General features: G+C 55.8%; 2 protein-coding genes across 3 annotated transcripts; both read right to left on the bottom strand.

Annotated features, from left to right (window-relative positions):
- Positions 1-524: 524 nt before the first annotated feature.
- On the bottom strand, positions 525-6,653 carry LOC142825921 (killer cell lectin-like receptor subfamily B member 1). The gene is made up of 6 exons (XM_089770713.1): positions 6,398-6,653; positions 4,992-5,081; positions 3,367-3,534; positions 2,293-2,447; positions 1,329-1,441; positions 525-718 (listed from the first exon to the last, which is right to left on the bottom strand). The coding sequence occupies exons 1-6, from the start codon at positions 6,489-6,491 to the stop codon at positions 595-597; spliced, it is 744 nt and encodes a 247-aa protein (XP_089626839.1). The 5' UTR covers positions 6,492-6,653; the 3' UTR covers positions 525-594.
- Positions 6,654-9,038: 2,385 nt separating this feature from the next.
- On the bottom strand, positions 9,039-23,859 carry LOC106731963 (killer cell lectin-like receptor subfamily B member 1). 2 transcript variants are annotated; one of them, XM_075918090.2, is made up of 7 exons: positions 23,469-23,859; positions 22,316-22,541; positions 12,435-12,524; positions 11,516-11,692; positions 10,897-11,051; positions 10,321-10,433; positions 9,039-9,765 (listed from the first exon to the last, which is right to left on the bottom strand). In XM_075918090.2, exons 1-7 carry the CDS (start codon positions 23,493-23,495, stop codon positions 9,642-9,644), a joined length of 912 nt encoding a protein of 303 aa, XP_075774205.2. In that variant the 5' UTR covers positions 23,496-23,859; the 3' UTR covers positions 9,039-9,641. The 2 variants fall into 2 exon arrangements, with proteins under 2 accessions (XP_075774205.2, XP_025040021.2); XM_025184236.3 differs by lacking the exons at positions 22,316-22,541; positions 23,469-23,859 and adding an exon at positions 13,324-14,287.
- Between the last annotated feature and the right edge of the window lie 77 nt (positions 23,860-23,936).

Genomic DNA, 23,936 nt, shown 5'->3' with positions numbered 1-23,936 from the left:
GGGGCAGCCAATGAAGCCTCCTCCCTCTTCCCCCTCCCGCCTGGAGCAGAGCCACATGGAGCAGCTTGTGACTGCAGCCGTCAGGTTCCTGCAGGGCTGCTGGCTGGGAGCCACCTAGGTAAGTGCCTCCCAGCCAGAGCCTGCCTGTCGTACCCCCTTTCTCTTCCACACCCCACCCCAGCTGCCTGCCACAGGCCACTACCCAAACCCTCTGTCCCCCTTTCATCCAGGTCACACCTCCCTCCCAGGCCCTGCACCCCCTCAGACCAGACTCCTTGCCTGCACCCAAACCCCTTCTGGACTCTGCACCCCAAACCCCTGCCCCAAATCACAGGCCCCCCCCCTTCACCCAAACTACCTCTCAGACTCCACACCCCCTCCTGTGCCCCAGTCTCCTACCCCAAGCTCCCTTCTGCTCCCCACCTCTGTCCCAGGCCCCACGGGAGAAATGCAGCCTTTGAGCACTTGCCAAGATCTTGGTGTGCCCCCCCCCCCCCATTACAGATGATTGCCCGTCCCTGGTCAAGAATCGCTCGCGACGGTTTTATGGCGAAAAGGCTCCGTTTCCGTCCCAAAGGGCCGTCGCTGCCCGGCTCAGAGCAGGACGGCGTCGCGTTGGCAAACCCACGGGAATTCAGAACTGCAGCTTTGTGAATGAATCTGATTCCCCTTCACCACCCCACAGCTGCTCCCCTCGGCCGGGCCTGGTGCCGGGAGCCTGCGGGACAGAGGAGAGGGCCCCTGTCAGCGCCTGCGGGTCCGTCACACTCACTCAGCAGCGGCTCTTCACTGCGCTAACAGGATCCACCCCTTCCCTGCCCTCCACTCCAGCTCTGCCCTGGGCTTGCCCCTCCCCATCATGGCCAGGCTCTGGCCAGGGGCTCTAAAGGCCTCTCCCTACCCATAGTCCAGCCCCCTCCTCCCTGCTGTGCTAGGCCCTGCCCATCTCCTTCCAGCTGCTCCCCACTGGGCTGCCCCCCTTGTCCCCTCCTGCCTCTGGCGGCTCCATGTCTCCCCATCTGCTGCCCCACTCTCTAGGGATCCCCAGGGCTCTGGCCTGGCCCCTTTGCTCTTCTCCCTCCACGTCCCATCTCTGGGCCATCTCCCCAGCGCTCCATCCTCCATCTCTGGGCTGGGGGGCGCACAATCTCTCCCTGCCCCGTGGCCCCGTCTGCTCCCACCCCGCCCCCCTCTCGGCTGGATTATCAACCCCCTTCTGAAGGTCCCAGCATTGTCTGACATTGAATATGACTCCCGCTGAGCTCCCCACCTTCCCCCAACTCTTGTGTCCACAGAAAAGAGGGAAAATGAGTCAAGGAATCACTCACCAGGTCTGATCCAGCCGGGATCCATCCAGCCAGGTCCAGCCCTTCTCCGGGGAGGGGCGGGACAGTCCCACCCAGAACAGAGGTCTGCCTTGGGTCAGGTCCTGGAGGGCCTCCTGCAGAGACAGGGTGACAGGCAGCTGGGGACCGGACCCAGTTCTCGGCTCTTGTCTCACAAACCCAAGTGGTGAATGACATCAGCCCCTACAGCACGTCTGTCTGTCTGTTCCTCCAGCCCCGAGCCAGGCCAGACACCACAAGCCTTTTGATCCAGTCCCTGCAGCAGGGAGCAGCTGCTCAAAGCAGCTGGCTGCTCCTTGGGGCTCTCTGTGCTGGAGGGAGGAGAGAGGGAAGGGGGAGGCTTCAGCACACGACCCCCGTCTGAAAGCAACCAATGGGAGCCGAGAGATGTTGCTGGGGGTGGGTTCAGTGCCGCACAATTTCTCAGCTCCATTGGCTGGTTTTTGGCCAATAGGAATTGAGAGATTTTGCTGGGGCATGGGGGCAGCACTGAAGTCTTTCCCTCCTTCCCCCTCCCTGCATGGCAGAGAGTCAAGTGCACAGCCAGTGGTCTGGACCTGCTGGGGGGGCTGGACACAGCCTGCCTCTGGCACCCTAACCCCTCTCTCCCCCCGACTCACTGCACCCCTCCTAATCCCCTCCCCAGGCCAGAATCCTTCCCCTGTACCCGTACCCCTCTCTGCCTCGGCTGAGCTGTGCTGGGCACGCCCCAGGGTGAGGGACTGGGGCGTTCAGCCGCCTCTCTCTGCCTCACATCAGGGGGTATGATTGAGGCTGGGATTGTCAAAGCTGCCTAGGGGGTTCGGACACCTGCTAATAAATAATAGCATTGGGGTGTTTAATACCCCTAGGCAGCTGCGAATCTCCCAGCCCTCACATCTATGTCATGAGACCCCCCCAGGACTCTGTGCCCAGGGCCCAGCCAGGGTGTTACCATCCACCTTACCAGCTCCTCCCGGTCCCGGATCACCAGCAGCTGGGAGCCCCTCGTGGCGCAGTCACTGTGACTCTCATCCCAGGTTTTCATTCCTGTGGAGACCCAATAGCACTTGTCCCCGTGCAGCCGCCAGTCCATGGGGCAGAGTTTGCACCCGGCGCCCCCTGCAGAGAGACGGGCCCATTAACGCTCGGAGACCCATTTCCGGCTCCTCCCTCCCTGTGACGGGACAGGGCTGGGGAGAAAATGGGTCTGAGGCCCCTTTGGGCTCCCTGACATCTGGGGCTGGCCGGGGCCCTGCCTGCCTCTGGGGTCACAGCAGCCTGGGGGCTGCTCTGCCTTATGCTTGGCTCCAGCGTGCACCGTGGGCAGCAGAGAATCCCCATAGTGCTCTGCGCTCTCGCCCCATCCCCCAGTCTGCCCCCTACACTAGGGGCTGGGAGTAGGAGGGTGCAGGGCCTTGCCCCCAGCTCCACAACAGCCAGAGAGACCCTGGCGCAGAGGGAATTGGGGGCCCATTGGGATCTACCTTCAGGCCCTGTTTTGCTGCCAGGGCAGTGTGGGGCTGTGGGGCAAATTGACAAGGTGTGGACAAGGAGCTGGGACAGGTGGGGGGGAGGGACATGCAATGGGGAGGCAGATGGGGGAAGGGATGTGCAATGGGGAGGCAGATTTGGGGAGGGGATGTGCAATGGGGAGGCAGGTGGGGGAGGGGATGTGCAATGGGGCAGCAGGCGGGGAGGACAAACGGGGTGAGTCCGTGCAACAGTCCCTCTGCCGGGATCTCTCCCTGCTCTGCAGATGTTTGGCTGCCCTGACCATAGATTATTTTATACCCTGCCTGGGTGGTGACCCCCTGCTGCAGTACCAGATGTGGCCACTAGGTGTCTCTGCCCCACAGGGGTCACACCCAGACCCAGCTGAGGCAGGTATGTTCCGAGTGGGGCAGGGGGTGAGTGTGGGGCAGCCAGCAGGGGGCGCCGTGTCCCTGCCCTGCCGGATCCCCATGGCCTTGCCCAGCAGCTGGGTTCCCCCTGGCAGTGCCCGGGGAGGGGGGCTCAGACACACCCACGCTGGGGTTACCTGCTGGGCCGGGCTGGGCCGGGGGGCAGAGCTGGGATCGGATACGCTCCAGGCAGATGCTGCAGGCTCCTGTGCTGGGGTCCTCGTTCCCAGGGGGTGTCGCTGCATCTCTGCTCCCAGCTCTGTCGCTCCCAGGGGTCTGGCCCTTCTCGGGCACCAAGTGGAAAACTGCAAAGCAGCGTGGGTAGGAGTGAGGGGACCGGTCAGTGTGATGGGGGTTGTTAGGTGGAAGGGCCAGCAGAGTCCGGCAGAGACCCAGGGCCTGACCCAAAACCCATTCAGCCCCATCTCTCCTGAATTCCTTGGGCAGTAGTTTTTCATGGGGGGGGGCAGTAGTTTTTCATGGGGGCCACTCCAAGATTTTGCTAAGGGGCCGAGGGCTGCACTTTTCCATGGAGGGGCTGTGGGGTCTGGGACAGAGTTTGGGTGCAGAGAGGAGTCAGAGTAGAGGGCAGGGGTGCAGGAGGCGGTGTCGGGTCCGACAGGGTGTCTGGGTGACATTGGGGGTTGTGATCTGGGGTAGAAGATTGGGGCATGGGGTCCAGTAGAAGGAGTCTGGCCTAGGGAGGATGTAGGAGGGGAGCAGGCTCTGGGAGGGAGTTGGAGGGTGGGAGGGGGTGGGGTGCCAGAGTCAATGGGAGAGGCTTCACGCACTGCCCCTGCCTCCAGCAAAATCTCTCAGCGCCCATTGGTTGGTTTCTGGCCAATGGGAGCTGAGAAATGATGCTCATTGCCCCCGCCCCCTAGTAAATCTCAGCTCCTATTGGGCCATTTCTGGCCAATAGGAGAGATTTTTCTGGGGGCGGGGCCAGCATGCTGAAGCCTCTCTCTCCCTCCCACCTGCTCAGAGAGCCACAGGGAGCAGCCAGCTGCTTTGAGTGGCTGCTCCCTGCTGCAGGGGCCGGCTCAGGGAGGATCAAAAGGCTTTAGGGCCGGAACCGGGCAGCAGGTTGTGTCCTGTCCACCGCTGTGTTAGAGTAGATTGATGCCTTGAAGGAGGAGGGTTTTTCCAAAGCTCTTGGGTACTTGCTTACCCTCTGGCTGGCTCATCTAGATAGACGCCAGCTGGCGCAGCTCAGATCTCTAACTGAAGGATTTTTTTTTAAACAGGCGTGAAAAATGGACGTGTTTTATTTCCAAGACTGTATTTTTCACAAAGGAAGGAAATGAAGGCTGGTGAGGAGGGGCAGGGGGTGAGTGGCTTAGCGTTGGAAGGTGTATGGGGGAGAGGCTTAAAACAGGGGAGGACTCAGGGTGGAAGAAGGAGGGGCAGAAATCCAGGCAGGGTAGAAGTACAGGACTCAAGCCAGGAGGCTGGGGGCTGTTGGGGAGAGGGTGGGGTTGAAAAATACGATCATTGCAATTAAGCATGTATTTTTATGCATTTTCCAAAATAATCACTTAAAGACCCGAGCAGTGCCGCGTACATCTGCTCGTTCCTTATCTACGTTCCCTGACCTTTCACCGAGTCCTGCTACGCTCATGGGTCAGCAGAGATCATGAAGCGGTGAGTTCCGCAAGCTAATTGTGAATGTGCATCAGTTTTCAATATGCTGTCGCTGCATGTCACCACTTGGCAGACGGACACATCCGGACTGATAAAGCTACACAATCTGCTGACTTACCGCACAACGCCAGCATTAGCACAGCCACAGCCAAGAGGAGATTCCCAGCCCCCAGAGCGATCTGGGGCCAACCCAGGCACCGACGGGGACCTGCAGGGACACACAAGCAGAGCCAGATTGAGTGATGGCCCAGCCACTCTAGATCCTGGCCTCCGGCCCCAGCTCCAGGAGTCAGGTGATCGTACCAGGGTCTTGCTGTCACTTACAGGAGAGAGGTTGTTTCGAGCTGACACAACTGAGGGGACAGTCTGGAAATGTGACCCCAGTGTTACTGACACACCAACACTTCCTGGGTCTGCACACAGCCTGCCCCATTGGCTCTGAGACAAGCGATTTGCCTTGAGTGTGACTGGTAAGAACATACAAACGGCCAGGCTGGGTCAGACCAAAGGTCCCTCCAGCCCTGTGTCCTGTCGGCCGACAGTGGCCAGTGCCAGGTATCCCAGAGGGAGTGAACAGAACAGGGAATACGTGACCCTTCCCTTTTCACCCAACTCCAGACAAACAGAGGCTAGGGTCACCCTCCCTGCCGAGCCTGGCTAATAGCCATTGATGGACCTAACCTCCGTGAATCTATCGAGCTCTTTTTTAAACCCTCTTCAAGTCCTAACCTTCACCACATCCTCTGGCAAGGAGTTCCACAGATTGACTGTGCACCTCATGACAAAAAACTTCCTTTTGTTCGTTTTAAACCTGCTGCCTATAGACCCCTAGTTCTTATATCTTGGGAACAAGTAAATAACTTTTCCTTATTCACTTTCTCCACACCACTCATGATTTTATAGACCTCTACCGATCCCCCCTTAATCTCCTCTTTTCTAAGCTGAAAAGTCTCGGTCTTTTTAATCTCTCTTCCTATGAAACCTGTTCTAAACCCTGAATCATTTTTGTTGCCTTTTTCTGAACCTTTTCCATTGCCAAAGTATCTTTTTTTGAGATGAGGCGACCCCATCTGGACGCAGTATTCAAGACGTGGGTGTCCCATGGTTTTATATAAAGTCAACAAGATATTTTCTGTCTTATTCTCTATCCCATTTTAATGACTCCTAACATTCCGTTGGCTTTTTTGACTGCGCTGCACACGGAGTGGATGTTTCCAGAGAACGATCCACAAGGACTCCCAGATTTCTCTCTTGAGTAGCCAAATTAGTCCCCATCATATTGCATGTGTAGTTGGAATTACTTTTTCCAATGTGCGTAACTCTACAATTGTTCACGTTCTCCCTCCCCTCCCCCAGTGGAGGCTCCATCGTCTGTACCTCTCCCCGTGGCACTAACCCACCCCGTAATACAACCACACGGCCAGACTCTGCCGCCCCCGGCCCATCTCTGGGGGGCCTGCCCCACCTTGTCCCTGCTGCCGGGACACAGAACCGCAGGTGAGGAGCAAGGGGAGAAATCACTACCTGGTTTCCTGGCTGGGGACGGGCTGCCCGAGTGGCCCCGCTTGGGCCGCAGGTTCAAGGCCGTGTAGCCCTCCTCGTCCTCCATTGTGCCCATGAGTGACAGGAAGCAGCCAAGGTGGGGGCAGGAGCCGGGGGGCAGGGCCTGGGTGTGAGATTGCACAGGAAGCTGAGAGGCTGGGCTGCAGACCTGTGGTTCGTGGGGCAATGGTCAGAGGTTCGGGCCTGAATTTCCTCTCTCTGCTCTGGCGGATGTTGACTCAGTCACGCGAAAGCTCCCAGCCAGCCACAGACTCCTTGAGGGGGGGTCCGCCACCCTGACACCACGGTGAGGGGCACTGTGCTGAAAACTGGAGCTTTCTTGATAGGGGCAGACAGTCAGCAGATGCCACCTCCCCCCCCCCCCCGCGATCGCCTCCAGGCCTAGCGGGTACCTGAAAACCTGTCTTACCCAGAGGCCAACAGCTCAGTGTGGAGATGAGGCCGATTTGCTGTCCCGTCCTGGTGCTGCCCCGAGCTGGCAGCCGGCCGTCAGGAAGAGGCGGCTCCAGTTCAACAGTCTGCTTGGCATCCCTGCACCAAGGAAGGGTGGAGATGCGAGCAGGCAACCACCGTGCACACCGGGGAGCGGGCGGCCTTTCATCCCTTTGCCCGGACTATCAGGGAGCGAGGGGACAGTGCTTGCATGGCCTGATTTACTCCTCTGCCCGCGTTCTTCACCAACCAGATGCAAGCGGCTGGCACCGAAGGCAAGTCCATTCCCCTCCCTCCCTGGTTGTTGGAACAGAAAGTTTTCTTCTTCTTATATTCGTATTTTAGGTTCAGCAATATAGTAATGGGCTGTGTCTAGACTGGCAAGTTTTTCCGCAAAATCAGATGATTTTGTGGAAAACTTGCCAGCTGTCTACACTGGCCGCTTGAATTTCCGCAAGAGCACTGACGATCTCATGTAAGATCGTCAGTGTTCTTGCAGAAATACTGTGCTGCTCCCATTTGGGCAAAAGCCCTCTTGCGCAAATCATTTGCACAAAAGGGCCAGTGTAGAGAGCACAGTACTGTTTTCTGGAAAAAAGCCCCGATTGCGAAAATGGCGATCGGGGCTTTTTTGCGGAAAACCGCGTCTAGATTGGTCACGAACGCTTTTCTGCAAAAAGTGCTTTTGCGGAAAAGCGTCCTGCCAATCTAGACGTGCTTTTCCGAAAACGCTTTTAACGGAAAACTTTTCCGTTAAAAGCATTTTCGGAAAATCATGCCAGTGTAGACGTAGCCATGCAGTTTAATAATGTAGCAATAATAGAGCAATGTAAGATATATATTAGCATATATTTAATACTTTATTAAATTAAGTCTTTTCGTTAAATGTCCATTTCTTTGTCCTAAAGTTTAGTGAGTTTAATAAATGGACGTAAGTAGAAAGATAGTTTTGGGTATAGTGTCTGTGTCAATGAGACTAGAGGAATGTTGAAAGCTGAACGCTGAGGCCTTAATTGATTGATTTACAATGCTTCTTCAATGTTGTGCCGCATAACCTCGAGAACACATTGCTTATGTGTGTGAAAAGGGAATGAATGTGTCGAGATAAGGTGGAAAATGTTATTGCTCAGAACCAGATGGCCAAAGAAGGAGGTTGAGTGTGGGCGAAGACCAGACTACAGACTACCTGGCGTCAGAGATGCGTACACGTGAAAAGGAGGGATTGGACGATTGACGCAGGAGTGGTAGTTCGACCAGCCTCGAAGCGGAGTGGGCACCCCCAAAAGACGATGGATTACAGGCTGGGCCTTCAAGAGATATTCGGGAATGATTGACATCAACAAGATAACACTCCGGTCACAGGCAGACACAGCAGAATCCATGGATTTCAACAGAAGAAAGGATGATAAAAGCAGGGAGCTTTGCTATGGAACTTTGGGTTCGTCTTGCCACCAACTTCAGAGACGCATCGGATCAATCGACCGACGAAGGCCCGGTTCTCCCTCTCTGAGCGATCTAGATGGCAACTAGTCTGATTCAGAATCTGGACTGGTAACTATAATGTCGTCTGGCGGGACTGTGTGTGTGTGGTGTGTGTGAGTGACTGAAAAGCATATGCAACTGTTGTATTCTCAATCAATGCGGTGTACTGTCTTTTCCCCTATAAAAGATCTCGTGTGCTTTGTTGAAGCATAACATGATGGGCCGGGGAACAGCCTGCAAGGCTAGTCACACCCTCCGCACCCCCCCCCCTCCCGGGGCACATGGCGGCTGCCATCCCTGCCCTCCTGAAACCCCACCCTTGGCACCGCCCTGCCCCACTGGGGGGACCAGGATGCTTCCTGGGGTCACCCAGCCGGAGGGGTGACATGACCCTGGCTGGAGTAGCTCCACCACGAATATTACTGAGCAAAAAAAAAAAAAAAGTTTGCCTGCCCGGGCAGCAATGTTGAACTCTGTTGTTCTCCACGGCGCACCTCCAACGGCCTTGCGGCACACCAGTGTACCGCATAACCGTTTAAGAAATGCTGGTCTACACTGTCAAACCTCAGTCGGGCCAGTTTTATTTACGGTTAGACCAGGGAAACTAAACCCAAGCACTGGGGTGTTAAACCCTAACCCTAACCCTCCCCAAATAACAAGGAGACAGAGGATGAACCAAAGACGGGTCTATTAGGGATTAAGTACACACAGTGTCTGGGAGAAACAGGGGAGAAAGTAGCAACACAACTGATGAGCAAAGCCCGCACAGGTAGGTTTTTGTTTCTCCAGGTGGTGCACTTTCCACACACATTGGTGCATATAATAAAATTTATTCCACACGTGAGCAAAAAAGACTAGAGGGAACATTGGTGACAGGTGATTAGTGATGGTGACTACATAGAAGCAACTTGTCTCTCCCTCTCTGGCAGGTGCTGATAGACAACTCTGTGTGGCAGCTAGGGGGTAGACGGCAGCCGGCTGATATCGGTCACGACTTTTGAATGTTCCCTTGGCGGGAGTGGGAGGTAAAGGGACCTCTGGCCACTGGGGGATGATCCAACTCCCAAACAGTCACTGAATGTCCCAAGGGCAGGCCGACAGGGCAGGAGGAGCAAAGGCCAAGATGGAGTTCTGGGGTCAAAGGTCATTGACTCCATCTTGTTACACACAAGCCACCGATCTGGAGCACCGGCACCATGGGAGATCCGAGGAGTGGAAATGCCAGATTTAAAGCAACTGCTCTGCTGACGAACGGCCCCGTCCCATTATTGCGGGGCCAGAGCTGCCTTGCTCAGAGCGGGATGGCGTCGCGCTGGCAAATCCACTGGAATACGGAGCTGCAGGTGTCAGAGTGAAGCCGAGTCCCCTTCACCGCCCCACAGCTGCTCCCCTCGGCCGGGCCGGACACCGGGAGCCTGCGGGACACAGCAGAGGGCCCCTGTCAGAGTCTGCGGGTAGGGTGGAGAGATACCTTTGCAAAAAATCCCAAACAGGCAGGGAAAAACCAGGGGAGACCAAACTTATTAAGCAAAAAAAAAAAAAAGGTCAATGCACCTTTAAATGACCATGCTCCTCGCTCCCCCTGCCCTTGCAGAAAATTTTACATGGCTGGTATTCTGGTTTTTTTTTAATCAGACAGGAGGCCAAAATATCCAACTGTCCAGGAGAAAACCGGACACCTGGCAACCCTACCCATGGCTCCGTCACACGCTCTTCCTGGCCCATCTCCCATCTGCCTCATGGCTCCTCCCCACCAGGCTGTGTCCTCCCTGCCCCGCCTGGCCCCCTGTCTGCCCCACCCTCACCCCACTCTCCAGAGATCCCAGGGCTCTGGTCTGGCCCCTTTGCTTGGCTCCCTCCAGACTCCGTCTCTGGACCACCTCCCCAGGGCTCCGGCGGGGGAGGGACTCGCAACCTGTCCCTGCCCCACGGCCCCATCTGCTCCCACCCAACCCCAAGGAATCACTCACAGGGTGGGGTCCAGCCGGGAGCCGTCCAGCCAGGTCCAGGCCTTCCTTGGGGGGAGGAGGGACAGCCCCACCCACATCAGCTTGGAAGCTTGGGTCAGGTTCTGGAGGGCCGCCTGCGGGGAGAGGGTGACAGGCAGCTGGGGACCGGACCCGGCGCCTGCCTCTTCTCTCGCAAACCCAAGTCTGTCTGCCAAGCCCCAGACATGCCCCTCCCCTGGTCTGCCCATCCTGGCATCTCTGCTCCCAGTGCACCCCTCACGGCATCACCCCACACCTGCCACTCCCTCATCTGCCCCAGATACAGCTCCCCGGCCCTGCCCACGCATCCCTTCTCCCGCCCTCCCTGCTCTTTCTCGGACGCCGGGGGCTAGTGATTCAGCCGGGGAATGTCGACCCTGTCTAGGGGATTTGGACACCCCGTTATTAATCAGCATTAGGAACAGGTGCCCAAATCCCCTAGGCTGCCAAATCCTTTCCCCTCCTCCCCGGCATGTATCTAAGAAGTCCCCAGGGCTTTGTGCCCAGGGTACCACCCGGGAGGGGCAGCCCCAGCTGGGGTGTTACCGGCTCCTTTACCAGCTCCTCCTGGTCCCGGATCACCAGCAGCTGGGAGCCCCTCGCAGCGCAGTCGCTGCGGCTCTCGTCCCAGGGTTTGATTCCCGTGCCGACCCAGTAGCACTTGTCCCCGCGCAGCCGCCAGTCCGTGGGGCAGAGTTTGCATCCGGCGCCCCCTGCAGAGAGACGGGCCCCATTAATGCTCTGAGACCCACTTCCGGCTCCTCCCTTCCAGGGGGAGAAAACGGGTCTGAGTCCCTTTGGGACTCCCTCAGAATCGGTCTTGCCTGGCCCCTGGCATCAGCTAGAGCAGCCTCGAGGCTGCTCAGTGTTAAACTATCTCCCCCTGCGGCGGAGAAAACCCACAGGGCACCACATGCAAGCCTGCAACCTGCCCCCTACATTGGGGACTGGCTCAGGGCGACTCATCCCTGGTGCAGTACTGGGCGTGGCCACTAGGTGGCGCTATCCTGCAGCCAGGCCTAGTGGAGACAGGTAGGTTCTGAGTGGGGCTGGGGGTGAGTGTGGGGCAGCCAGTAGGGGGCGGCGTGTCCCTGCCCTGCCGGATCCCCACGGCCTGGCCCAGCAGCCGGGTTCCCCCTGGCAGTGGGGGGCTCAGACACACCCACGCTGGGGTTACCTGCTGGGCCGGGCTGGGCCGGGGGGCAGAGCTGGGATCGGACACGCTCCAGGTGGGCGCTGTAGGCTGCTGGGCTGGGGTCCTCATTCCCAGGGGGTGTCGCTGCATCTCTGCTCCCAGCTCCGCCGCTCCCAGGGGTTTCTGGGGTCCAGCCCTTCTCGGGCACCAAGTGGAAAACTGCAAAGCATTGTGGGTAGGAGTGAGGGGACCGGTCAGTGTGACGGGGATTGGTGGGTAAAAGCCCCAGCGGAGTCCTGCAGAAATCCAGGTACTGCCCAAAAATCAATTCGGTCTCATCTCCCCTGACTCCCCTGGGCTTCGGAGCAGCCCCAGAAAGAGAGTCTGCAAAAGTGACGGGAATTGAACATCACTGGGAATTAGGTGTCTAAATCCCATGGGCCTCCGTGAAACCCAGCCCATTTTTCCATCCTTTCTCGCCATGCAAACACCCCTCCCGCAAAACCACCTTCCTCAGGCTTGCCAGACGGGCTCACACCCGGGGCCCATCTAACCCGGTATCCCCTCTCCGGGATGAACAGCAATTTAGTTTGGCCACCAAACCCTTTTCATCTTAAAAGAATTTCAAGGCATCCCTAGGATTGCCAGGGTAAAATTTGTCAAGTGCACAAAAAAAAAAAAGCTGGAAAATAGACTCTGTCTCTTTAAGAGGGAGTGGGGGAGCACTAAATGGGAAACACTTCTGTAGGGTCCTGACCATCTGGTTGGCCTCGCTTCCCAAATACGTATCCTGATCCTTCACTGAGCCCCGCTGAGCTCATGGTCCGGGTTAGATCATGTGGCAGGGAGTTCCACAGGCTAACCACTGATTTTTATGCTACCCCTCAATGCCAATGGCCGTCCCTCCCCCAGGGCAGCTTCCACCCTGCAGACTGACACGCTGCAACTTCTACTGACTCACCGCACAGCGCCAGCATTAGCACCGCCACGGCCAGGAGGAGATTCCCGGCCCCCAGAGCGATCTGGGGCCAGCCCGGGCTCCGACGGGGACCTGCAGGGACACATAAGCAGAGCCAGGCCAGGTGAAGACCCAGCCATTCTAGATCTGGGAGTCGGGTGATGGTACCAAGGTCTCGCTGTCACTTACAGGAGAGAGGCCGTTTCGAGCCGACACAGCTGGGGTGCAGACTGAAAATGTGACCCCCTTGTTACTGACACCCCCACGCTGCCGGGGCCTGCAGAGAGCCTGCCCCACTGGCTGAGACCCGGCCTCTGCCCCATGAGTCCCCAGACTTGCTGCTCCGGAGGCCTGGTCAACCTGGTCTGGTTTCTATCACCAGGAATGGGCCGGAACTGAGATCTGCTGGGGGTCGGGCCTCCTGGGTTCTATCCCTGGCTCTGAGGGGAGTGGGGTCCAATGGTTAGAGCAGGATGGGGCCAGGAGCCAGGCTTCTGTGAGAGTCTCTGGTGTGGAAGGAGAGTGAGGTTCAGGGGGGCTAGAGCCGGGGGAGATGGGAGCCAGGACTTTTGGGTTCTTGTCTGGAGTGGGGTCTACCCAGTCAGAGCAATGGGCTGGGGTGGAGGGTCTGGGCCTATTCCTGGCGCCAGGAAGGGAGCGGGGGGTCTAATCATTTTTCCCTGCCCTGTGCCTCAGTTTCCCCCAAGTAACCCACCTTTCTGGAGGGGAAAGCTCCCCGTTATACTCTCCCTTTCTCCGTGGCACTAACCCACCCCGAATTACCACCGCCCGGCCAGACTCTGCCGCCCCCCCGGCCCGTCTCTGGGGCACCAGCCCCACCCTGGCCCTGCTGCCGGGACGCAGAGCCACAGGTGGGGGGTGAAATCGCTACCTGGGTTCCCGGCTGGGGCTGAGTCACCCATGTCGCTCCGCTTGGGCCGCAGGTTCAAGGCCGTGTAGCCCTCCTCGTCCTCCATCCGCGCCAAGAGGAGGCAGTGACGGGGCGGACGGGCGCCGGGGGGCAGGGCTGGGCTGGGCGATTGCACAGGAAGCTGAGATGCAGGGCTGAAGCCGTGTGGTTGGTGGGGTGAAGGTCACGGGCCTCTCGCAGCTCGGGCGGATGTTGGCTCTGCCCTGCACAAGCTCCCAAGTAGCATCAGACTCCCCCCTCCCCGGGGCCGCTGCCTCCCCTGCCCCAGGGGGATCGGCTGCCCTGATGCCAGGGTGAGGGGCACAGTGTCAGGAACCGGCGCGCCAGGGACAGCGTCAGGGCCTTAGCACATGGCATGGATAGGCAGTCGCCCCGGTCGGCCCCAGGATCGGGGTGGGGGCGGGCAGAGTAGAGGATTTCCCCAGGGGGTCGGTGCCGGGAAACCCGTTCTAGCCAGAGGCAAACAGCCCCTCACCCTGGCATCAGGGCGGCGGGCGGCTGCATCGGGGTGGGGGCAGGGCGGCCAGGCCTGAGCCGCCTCCTGCAGCAGCAGCAGGCCCTGAGGCCGGACGCTGTGACCAGCAACCCACCCCACACACATCCCCCCCCCAGCTTCAGCTTCCTGTGCAACCTCCCACCAGCTCCTCCCTGCTCTCCCCAGCACTGGCCCCCCTCCCCACTTCCTATCTCTATTCCGGGCCAGGAGGGGCCCCCCAGCCTGTAGATGGGGCAAAGGGGGCCCCCTAGGTGCGACCCGGGGGGGGCAGAATCGGGCCCCGAGGTGGCCAGTGAAATTTGCACCGCTGACCCCTCTGACCTACCGCCTCTCCCCCATGTCTCCGCCGGTGGGAGGGGGAGCCGGGCGATAGACCCCCGGCCTCTCCCGCGGCCCAGAATCCTGCCCCCCGCTAACCTCCCCGACCCCAAGACTTGTAAATTTCACTCCCTTTGCTCACTGTCTCCCCTCCCCTGTGCCAGTGAGGAGAAAGGTCTGGTGTGTGCCAGGGGGGTCTGGCCGGCTGCCCGTGTGAGGAACAACCCCAAGGCTGAATTCTCATGGGCTCACCCCACGGCCTGCCCCACTGAATCCACCAGGCTCCCTGGGACAGGAATGGGCCCCGAGTCAGGCTATGGGTCGTGTCTGGGGCTGGAGCACAGCTGCCCTCTATCCCCTTGGGCCTCAGCCATGCGGTCGCCCAGAGAGGTTCCTAACCCCCCTGGGCACCGATCCTCTGCAAAACGGCAGGGCCGGGGCGAGTGTCGGGTCTGTGGCCAGACACCGACGAAGAGGCAGCACCGGGCTGAGGTGTCCGCATGGCCCAGCCCTGCATGCCCCCAACATCGCCCCTGGGGCGGCTCCCCCCGGCTCCTCCCTGGGATTGCCAACCTCACTGCAGGCTGGGGTTTCCCGGGCACATGAAACCTGGCGCCCGTCTCCAGGCCTTGAGCTCCGAGTCAGATGCAAACTCAGCTGAGTTTTGGCAGAGCGGAAGTGTCACCTAGTGGCCAGCTCGGGTCTCCAAGGGAAAGAATACAGTCGGTTTCACAAACAGCCGGGGTGTTTAGCCACATCGTCTGCGCGTCTTCCAGGCCCCAGCTGCACCAGGCGCTGCGCAGACACATCGAGTCCCTGCCCCAGACGCCTGTCCCCAAAGGGATTCACAGCCTCATCGTACTGCCCCCAACTTAAACCTGTCCAACACATTATCAACAACCTACAGCCTATACTGGAACAGGATACCATACTCCAAGAAGCTCTGGGGGACAGACCCATAGTCTCCTATAGACAACCACCTAACCTCAGGATGATTCTTACCAACAACCACAGGACATACCACACTAATACCAACCCTGGTACCTTCCCTTGCAACAAACCCCGTTGCCAGCTTTGTCCACATATTCACTCTGCTGATACCGTTATTGAACCTAACCAAGTGAGTTATAAGATCAAGAACACGTATTCCTGCGCATTCAGAAATATAATTGATGCAATCATGTGCCGACAGTGTCCGTCTGCTATGTACATTGGACAAACGTCTCATACACTTCGCCAAAGGATCAATGCCCACAAAACAGATATTAGACAGGATCACAAAGAAAAAACAGTTTCTTGCCATTTCAGCCAGAAAGGACAGTGTCTCAATGACTTGATTACCTGCATCCTGCTTCAAAGGCCTTTTCACACCCAACTTGAAAGAGAATCCTCTGAACTGTCATTCATGCTTAAATTCCACACTTTACGCTTAAGTTTCAACAAAGACATTAATTATCTTACCCATTACAAAGATAACTTCCCCAATTATCACCGCTAATATCATTAGCTCACAGGCATCTACCTCCCCCCCACCCATCTCTCTTCTGTTCTGAAATTTGATTTGTCCTTACATATGTGTTCATTTTTTTATTGTATCCTTTGGTATATGTGGTTGTGACTATTTTCTTCCACTATTTGATCTGAGGAAGTGGGTCTGGCCCACGAACTCTCATCATCTAATAAACTATCTTGTTAGTCTTTAAAGTGCTACATAGTCCTGTTTTTTGTTTCATACAGATAGGGAAACCGAGGCACGGCATGGCCCCAATGGATCTGCACCAGGTTCCATCTACTCCAGTGAGTTTCAATCTTTTTTTTCATTTGTGCATTCCCCTAAACATTGTCAAACGGAAATGCAGCCCCCTCCTGTAGAAATCTCCCACGAAGTCTGGGCGAAACCCACAGATTGACACCCCCCCCCCTCTGGCCAGGCTGAACGTGCAGATTAAGTGCTTTGCCCAGGGCACCCCAGGGCAGGCTGTGGCAGAGAATCAAACCCAGTGGGCTGAATCCCAGCACTTTGGCATCTTCTTCCCCTTCTCTTTTCACCCCCAATGACCCCCATCGCTCCTAGCAAGAGCTGGAAAACTCACTGCCACCAGCTCTGAAATGCAGCCACCTCTGGGGTGGGCCATGGCAGCTGCTTCCCAGCACACAGCAACGCCAAGGCAGAGAGGAATCCTGCATCCGCCAGAACCGGCCGGGGGAATTTCCAACAGTGGGAAAAACCACTGGTTCTGCCAGGACCGTGGCCACTTGTGCATGCCTGCGGCCGCGAGGAACTTTCTGCTCATTTCACACCAGCTCTCCCACCCCATTTCCTCCAGGGGAGGGCTCCGGGCGCAGTGCAAGTAAGAGTGGCGTGAGGGCCAGGCCGCCGGCTCAGCAGAGGGGTCGCGTCTGCTCAGGATCCAGGAGTGGGAGCAGAGAGGAAAGAGCAGGATGCTATTTAGCGGGGTGGGGGGGCTGGCACTGGGGGGTTCTGAGGGCTGGAGACTGCCACTGGGGGGGGGGGGAGTGGAGGAGCAGGGGGCTCTAGGGGTTAGGGCTGGCATGAAGGGGGAGTGGAGGGACGGGTGGGTCGGGGGGGCTAGGGGTTGGGCTAGCACTGGGGGAGTCAGGAGGCTGGGGCTTTGGGCAGACTAGCACCATGTTATTTGCATAGTCATCATGCAAGTCATGACTATGCAATTATGCAAATGAAACGTCACCAATGTGAATGGGTTCAGAAAGGTATCAAAAAAGGTGGGGAACCGCGGCTGGCAGGTCACCTGGGGAGATAGGTATTTCGCCGGGTCCCAGCGAGTATGAGGGCTGGTGGCATTTCCCTGGTGTGGCACCAGGGGGCGCCATGCTGGGGGGGTGGGGTGCCCCCACCTCCAATTGATCAATGGCGGGCAGCATAGCCGGACCCAGGATCACATCTGGGCCGAATAATATGTCTCATGTCCCAGCGCAGAGGTTTCCAACTGGTGTCTCGCACTGGGGTTCACAGACAATGCCTAAGATTTCCAACAGGGTCCGCACCTCCATGTGAAGTTTCGTAGGGGGGGCCGCAAATGAGAGGGCGAAAAAGAATCAGGCACAAAGACGGTTCTCAAAACAGAAGTGTGGGGAAAAGGGGAGAATAGAGCCACTGGATGAATTTAGGAAGCTAAATTAAAGAGGTGATGTGAATATGGACTCATCCAGCCTACTAGCTACTAAGTTCTTGGCCGCTGTGGTTTCCTGTGGCAGTGAGTTCCGCAGTCTCACGGTATCATAGAACATAGAGCTGGAAGAGACCTCGGGAGGTCATCAAGTCCAGCCCCCTGCCCAAGGCAGGACCAATCCCAACTAGATCAACCCAGCCAGGGCTTTGCAAGCCGAGACTTAAAAGGGATAGAGATTCCATCCCCTCCCTAGGGAACCCATCCCAGCGCTTCCCCACCCTCCTAGTGAAACAGTTTTTCCTAATCTCCAACCTAGACCTCCTGCACGATAACTTGAAACTGGAGTTATATTGTATCGGCTCGGCTATTCCCTTTGCTCCAGTTTGAAGGTACTCGTCAGGTTTCACTGCGGGTGCGTCTACACGGCGCCCAAAGCTCGAAATAAGAGACGCAATTTGCGTGGTGCAAACTGCGTCTCTAATTGTGCTTGTATTTCGAAACCACGGGCTATTTTGAGACAGCCCTTAACCCTCGTGGAGTGAGGGCTACTGGGATGTGGAAATAGCACGCTGGGTATGTTGACAAATACTTGGAAAGAATAGGTGTCTTTCAAAGACGCAGGGTAGTTATTCCGGGATCCTGAAATAGCCCCTTGTCTAGATGTATCCTGGCCATCCTCTGGTTCTTGGGACAGGGAGAATGAGTCCCGATCTCCCGTCTCCATCCCGTTCATAAGACTTTTATCCTGTCCCCTCCTTTCTCCGATAACAGTCCCTGCCTGCTCAATCTCTCTTGGGGGGGTGGAGGTGTGTTGGATTTTCAGACCCTCGATTGCTCTTGTCGCCTGGCCGGCTGCGATTTCCAATTTAGTGACCCACAATGGCCAGGTGACAGTCCCTGACACATGAAAACGTCACAGATGCTGAGCTCAGAGCACAGATGCGGGGGCTGGATGCTGATCCCCGGCAGGTGTGTATAAACCGGGGGGAGAGGGGCTCCCCCACCAGCAATCCTGGCTGTATTCAGGTCTCCGGTCCAGGGTGTAAAATACAGAATGAGCATTCTGACGTGGCACCCGTTTACACCTCTCGAGGATCTGGTCCACTGAAGCCGGTTTGCTACGGCTGATTCACTCCCGCGGGGCTGGGAAGGAGGGGCGGGTCTAGCCCATTTCTCCATCCCGGGCCGGCTGGCGACGGCCCTGACAGATTGCACAGCGGCCGACCAGCATGTGACTGAGGTTTGTGGTCTGTCTGGCAGGCTGCCCCGGTCACAAGACGCGGCGTTTCGGGGAGAGCGCTGTGGTTCCGGGAACCCAAACTGAAGGCTGCCAGCCCCCGCTCCTCCCGCAGCGACCACCTTCATTTCAAGCATCGCTCTGGGGTGAGGAGGGGCAGTTTGCAGGCTGCCCCAGGGGGGGAGAGGACACCCCCAGGCCTCTCTCGGCGGAGAAGCCCCTCCCCTGGCTGCTGCAGCTCCCGGGGGCAGCTCCATGCCATCAGCCGGGACAGGTCCAGATTCATCTGCCCCCTGCACTCTCCAGCCAGAGTGAGGAATGCAGCAAACTGGGCACTTTCCCCTCGCTCCCTGACACAGGGAACGACCCGCAATGTCCCCCTAAGATTTGGGGAGGGGGAGTTTCATTCCCCCCCCCGCCCTGTGTAAAGGGCACCAGTGGGGGGTGGTGGGTGGAAGACATGGAGCTGGGGCAGTCCTGGATGGGGGCAGGGGGTGCCCCCAGCAAGCCCCTTTCATCTGCCAGGTGATTGTCTCTCTTCTGTGTGGTTTTAAGAGAACCAATCCCATTCCAGGCTCATCCCATTGTCCGGGCACAGCCAGACCCCGCTGTGAGTGATGCCCAGCGGAAGCTGCAGTGCGAATGTGGTGACCCGGGCTTTTCCCTGCTTCTCCTCTTCTGGTTTCCCCGCCCCGAACCAATCCGGTTCTGCCCAGTAAGTCACTTGGAAATTGATCAGCCATTCAGCTGCAGTGTTCAGAGTAAGGACCCGATGCAAAGCTCCCAACGACGTCCCACAACCAGAATCTCCTAGTTGGGATGATGGGGCAAAGGCCCTGCGGGGAAGGGTTGGGGGAGACTCCAATGCTGGGAACGGGGGAGATAGAGATGGGACTTTCTTGGAAATGTTTCCCCCTAAGAGACCCCCGTGACTGGGGTTATTTCAAGCCCTACAATTGCATAACAGGGGGAAACGCTATGGGGAGTGTGGAATCATAGAATCATAGAATCATAGGACTGGAAGGGACCTCGAGAGGTCATCGAGTCCAGCCCCCCGCCCTCAAGGCAGGACCAGGCTCCGTCTACACCATCCCTGACAGATGTCTGTCTAACCTGTTCTTAAATATCTCCAGAGAGGGAGATTCCACCACCTCCCTTGGCAATTTATTCCAATATTTGACCACCCTGACAGTTAGGAATTTTTTCCTAATGTCCAATCCAAACCTCCCCTGCTGCACTTTAAGCCCATTACTCCTTGTCCTGTCCTCAGAAACCAAGAGGAACAAATTTTCTCCTTCCTCCTTGTGACACCCTTTTAGATATTTGAAAACCGCTCTCATGTCCCCCCTTAATCTTCTTTTTTCCAAACTAAACAAGCCCAGTTCATGAAGCCTGGCTTCATAGGTCATGTTCTCTAGACCTTTAATCATTCTTGTCGCTCTTCTCTGCACCCTTTCCAATTTCTCCACATCTTTCTTGAAATGTGGCGCCCAGAACTGGACACACTACTCCAGCTGAGGCCTAACTAGTGCAGAGTAGAGCGGCAGAATGACTTCACGAGTTTTGCTTACAACACACCTGTTGATACAACCTAGAATCATATTTGGTTTTTTTGCAACAGCATCACACTGTTGACTCATATTCAACTTGTGGTCCACTATGACCCCTAGATCCCTTTCCACCATGCTCCTTCCTAGACAGTCGCTTCCCATCTTGTATGTATGGAACTGATTGTTCCTTCCTAAGTGGAGCACTTTGCATTTCTCTTTATTAAACCTCATCCTGTTTACCTCTGACCATTTCTCTAACTTGCTAAGGTCATTTTGAATTATGTCCTTATCCTCCAAAGAAGTCGCAACCCCACCCAGTTTGGTATCATCTGCAAACTTAATAAGCGTACTCTCTATCCCAATATCTACATCATTGATGAAGATATTGAACAGTACGGGTCCCAAAACAGACCCTTGAGGAACTCCACTTGTTATCCCTTTCCAGCAGGATTTAGAACCATTAACAACAACTCTCTGACTACGGTTATCCAGCCAATTATGCACCCACCTTATCGTGGCCCTATCTAAGTTATATTTGCCTAGTTTATCAATAAGAATATCATGCGAGACCGTATCAAATGCCTTACTAAAGTCTAGGTATATGATATCCACCGCTTCTCCCTTATCCACAAGGCTCGTTATCCTATCAAAGAAAGCTATCAGATTAGTTTGGCATGACTTGTTCTTCACAAACCCATGCTGGCTATTCCCTATCACTTTATTACCTTCCAAGTGTTTGCATATGATTTCCTTAATTACCTGCTCCATTATCTTCCCTGGGACAGACGTTATACTGACGGGTCTGTAGTTTCCTGGGTTGTTCTTATTCCCCTTTTTATAGATGGGCACAATATTTGCCCTTTTCCAGTCTTCTGGAATCTCCCGTCTGCCATGATTTTTTAAAGATCATAGCTAAAGGCTCAGATACCTCCTCTATCAGCTCCTTGAGTATCCTGGGATGCATTTCATCAGGACCTGGTGACTTGCTGACATCTAATTTTCCTAAGTGATTTTTAACTTGTTCTTTGTGTATCCTATCTTGTAAACTTACCCTCTCTCTGCTTGTATTCACTACGTTAGGCACACCTCCAGACTTCTCGGTGAAGACCGAAACAAAGAAGTCATTGAGCATCTCCGCCATTTCCAAGTTCCCTGTTACTGCTTCTCCCTCCTCACTAAGCAGTGGGCCTACCCTGACCTTGGTCTTCCTCTTCCTTTTAATGTATTTATAAAAGGTCTTCTTGTTTCCCTTTATGCCTGTAGCTAGTTTGATCTCATTTTGTGCCTTTGCCTTTCTAATCTTGCCCCTGCATTCCTGTGTTGCTTGCCTATATTCATCCTTTGTTAGTTGTCCTACTTTCCATTTTTTATATGACTCCTTTTTTATTTTGAGATCGTGCAAGATCTCCTTGTTAAGCCAAGCTGGAGCTGAGGTGGGTTTTCCCATGGCTGACTCAGTGGAATTATCAGCCTGCCCTGCTGGGAAAGGGGAAATGCACAAACTTCCCGCCCCCCATGTGAGCCTGTCCTAGCTGGGGCACAGAAGAAACACCAGCTCCTCACCCTCAGCACTGAGGTCAGAGGCCGGGTCAGGGAGAATGAGTGGAACAAGCAAGCGGAGTCTCATTCTCCACATCGAGGTGTGACCCGCCGTGAAACGCTGCTAATTCACAGCCCCTGGGAAATCCTGCAGCAGGGAGTTCCACAGGTTGCCCGCACATGCATCGATTCTCAGGCCGGAAGGGCTCATTGCAATCTCAGTCTGACCCCCGTGGATAGCAAGGGCCAGAGAACTCCCCCAAAATAATTCTTAGAGCAGATCTGTTAGGAAAAACATCCCATCTTGATTTCAAACTTATCCATAACGGAGAATCTACTACTACCCTCCGTCCATTGTTCCAATGGTTAAAGACTTTCATTGTTCAAAATGTACACCTTATTTCTAGCCTGCATTTGTCTAGCTTCAACGCCTGGACCATGTTTCACCTTTTTCTGCTAGATTGAAGAGCCCGTTGTTAAAGGTATTACATATCTCTATTAAATAACTCTCATGCTTCAGGGCATGACACCACCCCTTTGATCTTGTGGTCAGGAAGAAAATTTTGCCCTGGGGGCAGATTAGCCAATCGCTGCAGGATTCCTAGACCCCCCCCTCTGGAGGAGCTGTCACTGGCCAGAGGAGACCCGCCGACATGCCCACCTGGTCTGATCAATGCATCCTGGAGCTCCGTGGTTGCTGAATTCCCGCTCAGCAAAGCCTCTGCAGATGGATGGAAGCAGGATACAACCCTGAGCCTCTGATCTTCTTCCTCCCCACAAGCTGTGCAGTGCTTGGCGGTTTTGCGGCGTTTGCTCCTGGTGAAGCTGGCTGCAGAGCTGCTGTTTCCAGGCAGGGAGTCAAGATGGCACGAGGCCTGAAAGAGCAACTGAGGCACAGAGTTGGGACTCGCGATCATTCCTGCCGGGAGAGGGTTGGGCTAAAAACCTCCCTGGGAAGTGAGGGGAGATGTGCCACACGCAGGGGGCGGGGCCAGCTCAGACGTTTCGGCGGGTGTATTGGGAACCACTGCCCTAAAACCTCTTTTCCAGCTGCCACTCCAAACCAGAGCTGTCTCCCCCAACCTGTGGTCTCCTGCTCCTTCCTTCAGGTGCAGCCCAGCCAAAAGACCTAGGATTCTGTGTTCCTTTTCTTTTTGTTAAAGAATTGAGACCCCCTCCCTCCCAACTGCTCAGACTTAAGGACAAAAGATTGTTTAACAGTGGCACATCTAGAAGTTGCAGGAAACACCCTCCATGTCTCCCATTCACACATTGGAAACTCACAAAATATTCCCCACTCCATGGCTGTGTCTACACTGGCAAGTTATTCCAGAAAATCAGCCGCTTTTCCGGAAAAACTTGCCAGCTGTCTACACTGGCCACTTGAATTTCCGGAAAAGCACTGACGATCTCATGTAAAATCATCAGTGCTTTTCTGGAAAAACTATGCTGCTCCCGTTCGGGCAAAAGTCTTTCTCCGGAAAACTGTTCCGGAAAAGGGCCAGTGTAGACAGAAAATGACGATCGGGGCTTTTTTGCGGAAAAGCACGTCTAGATTGGCCACGGATGCTTTTCCGGGAAAAGTGCTTTTCCGGAAAAGCGTCCTGCCAATCTAGACGCGCTTTTCCGGAAATACTTTTAACGGAAAAGGTTTTCCGTTAAAAGCATTTCCGGAAAATCATGCCAGTGTAGACGTAGCTCATGTGTCTAATTTTCCACACACCCATGATACATACAACAGAGCAAGATAAACAGAACTAGCAAATCATGACATGAAGATGGACGGGTTACGTGAAATAATTTGCTCAACCCACCTTTGAGTTACGTATATTTGTGTCCATGAGTCCAGTTCATAAAGTTTGGGAGGAGGAGTCCAACACAAGCGTCATGGGCAAGATCTCTGGTCACCATGTGATGTCTTGAGCAACCCTGCACCCTGCTGTGGTTTTGAGGATCTTTCATCTCCTTCCTCCTCTCCAGCGGCAGTTTGGCAGCGCCTGCGCGTCACTCCGCTGCAGTTTGCAAGCAGCACGTCAGTGGGGCACAGGGGAAAAGCAGCCGCAGGGATTATATATAGCTCGGCTCCTGCGCCAGGGCCTGGACTCCGAATTTTGCCAGCTGGAATCCAGCCTCCGCCGGCCGCGAGGGAAGGCACCAAGCTGAGAAGCCAGATTCCTCCACAGGTGAGAAGGGGGGGACTTTCCACTCCTGGGTCCTTCTTGGAGCTTCTCCAGCAGCAGTGCTTCTTAAACTTTTTCAGACCAAGGAACACCAAAACAAAA

Source organism: Pelodiscus sinensis, chromosome 19 (assembly GCF_052426305.1).
Source record: "Pelodiscus sinensis isolate ZL-2025 chromosome 19, ASM5242630v1, whole genome shotgun sequence".
In the NCBI taxonomy this organism is placed as follows: domain Eukaryota; kingdom Metazoa; phylum Chordata; order Testudines; family Trionychidae; genus Pelodiscus; species Pelodiscus sinensis.
This window is presented reverse-complemented; position numbering and strand designations above follow the sequence as displayed.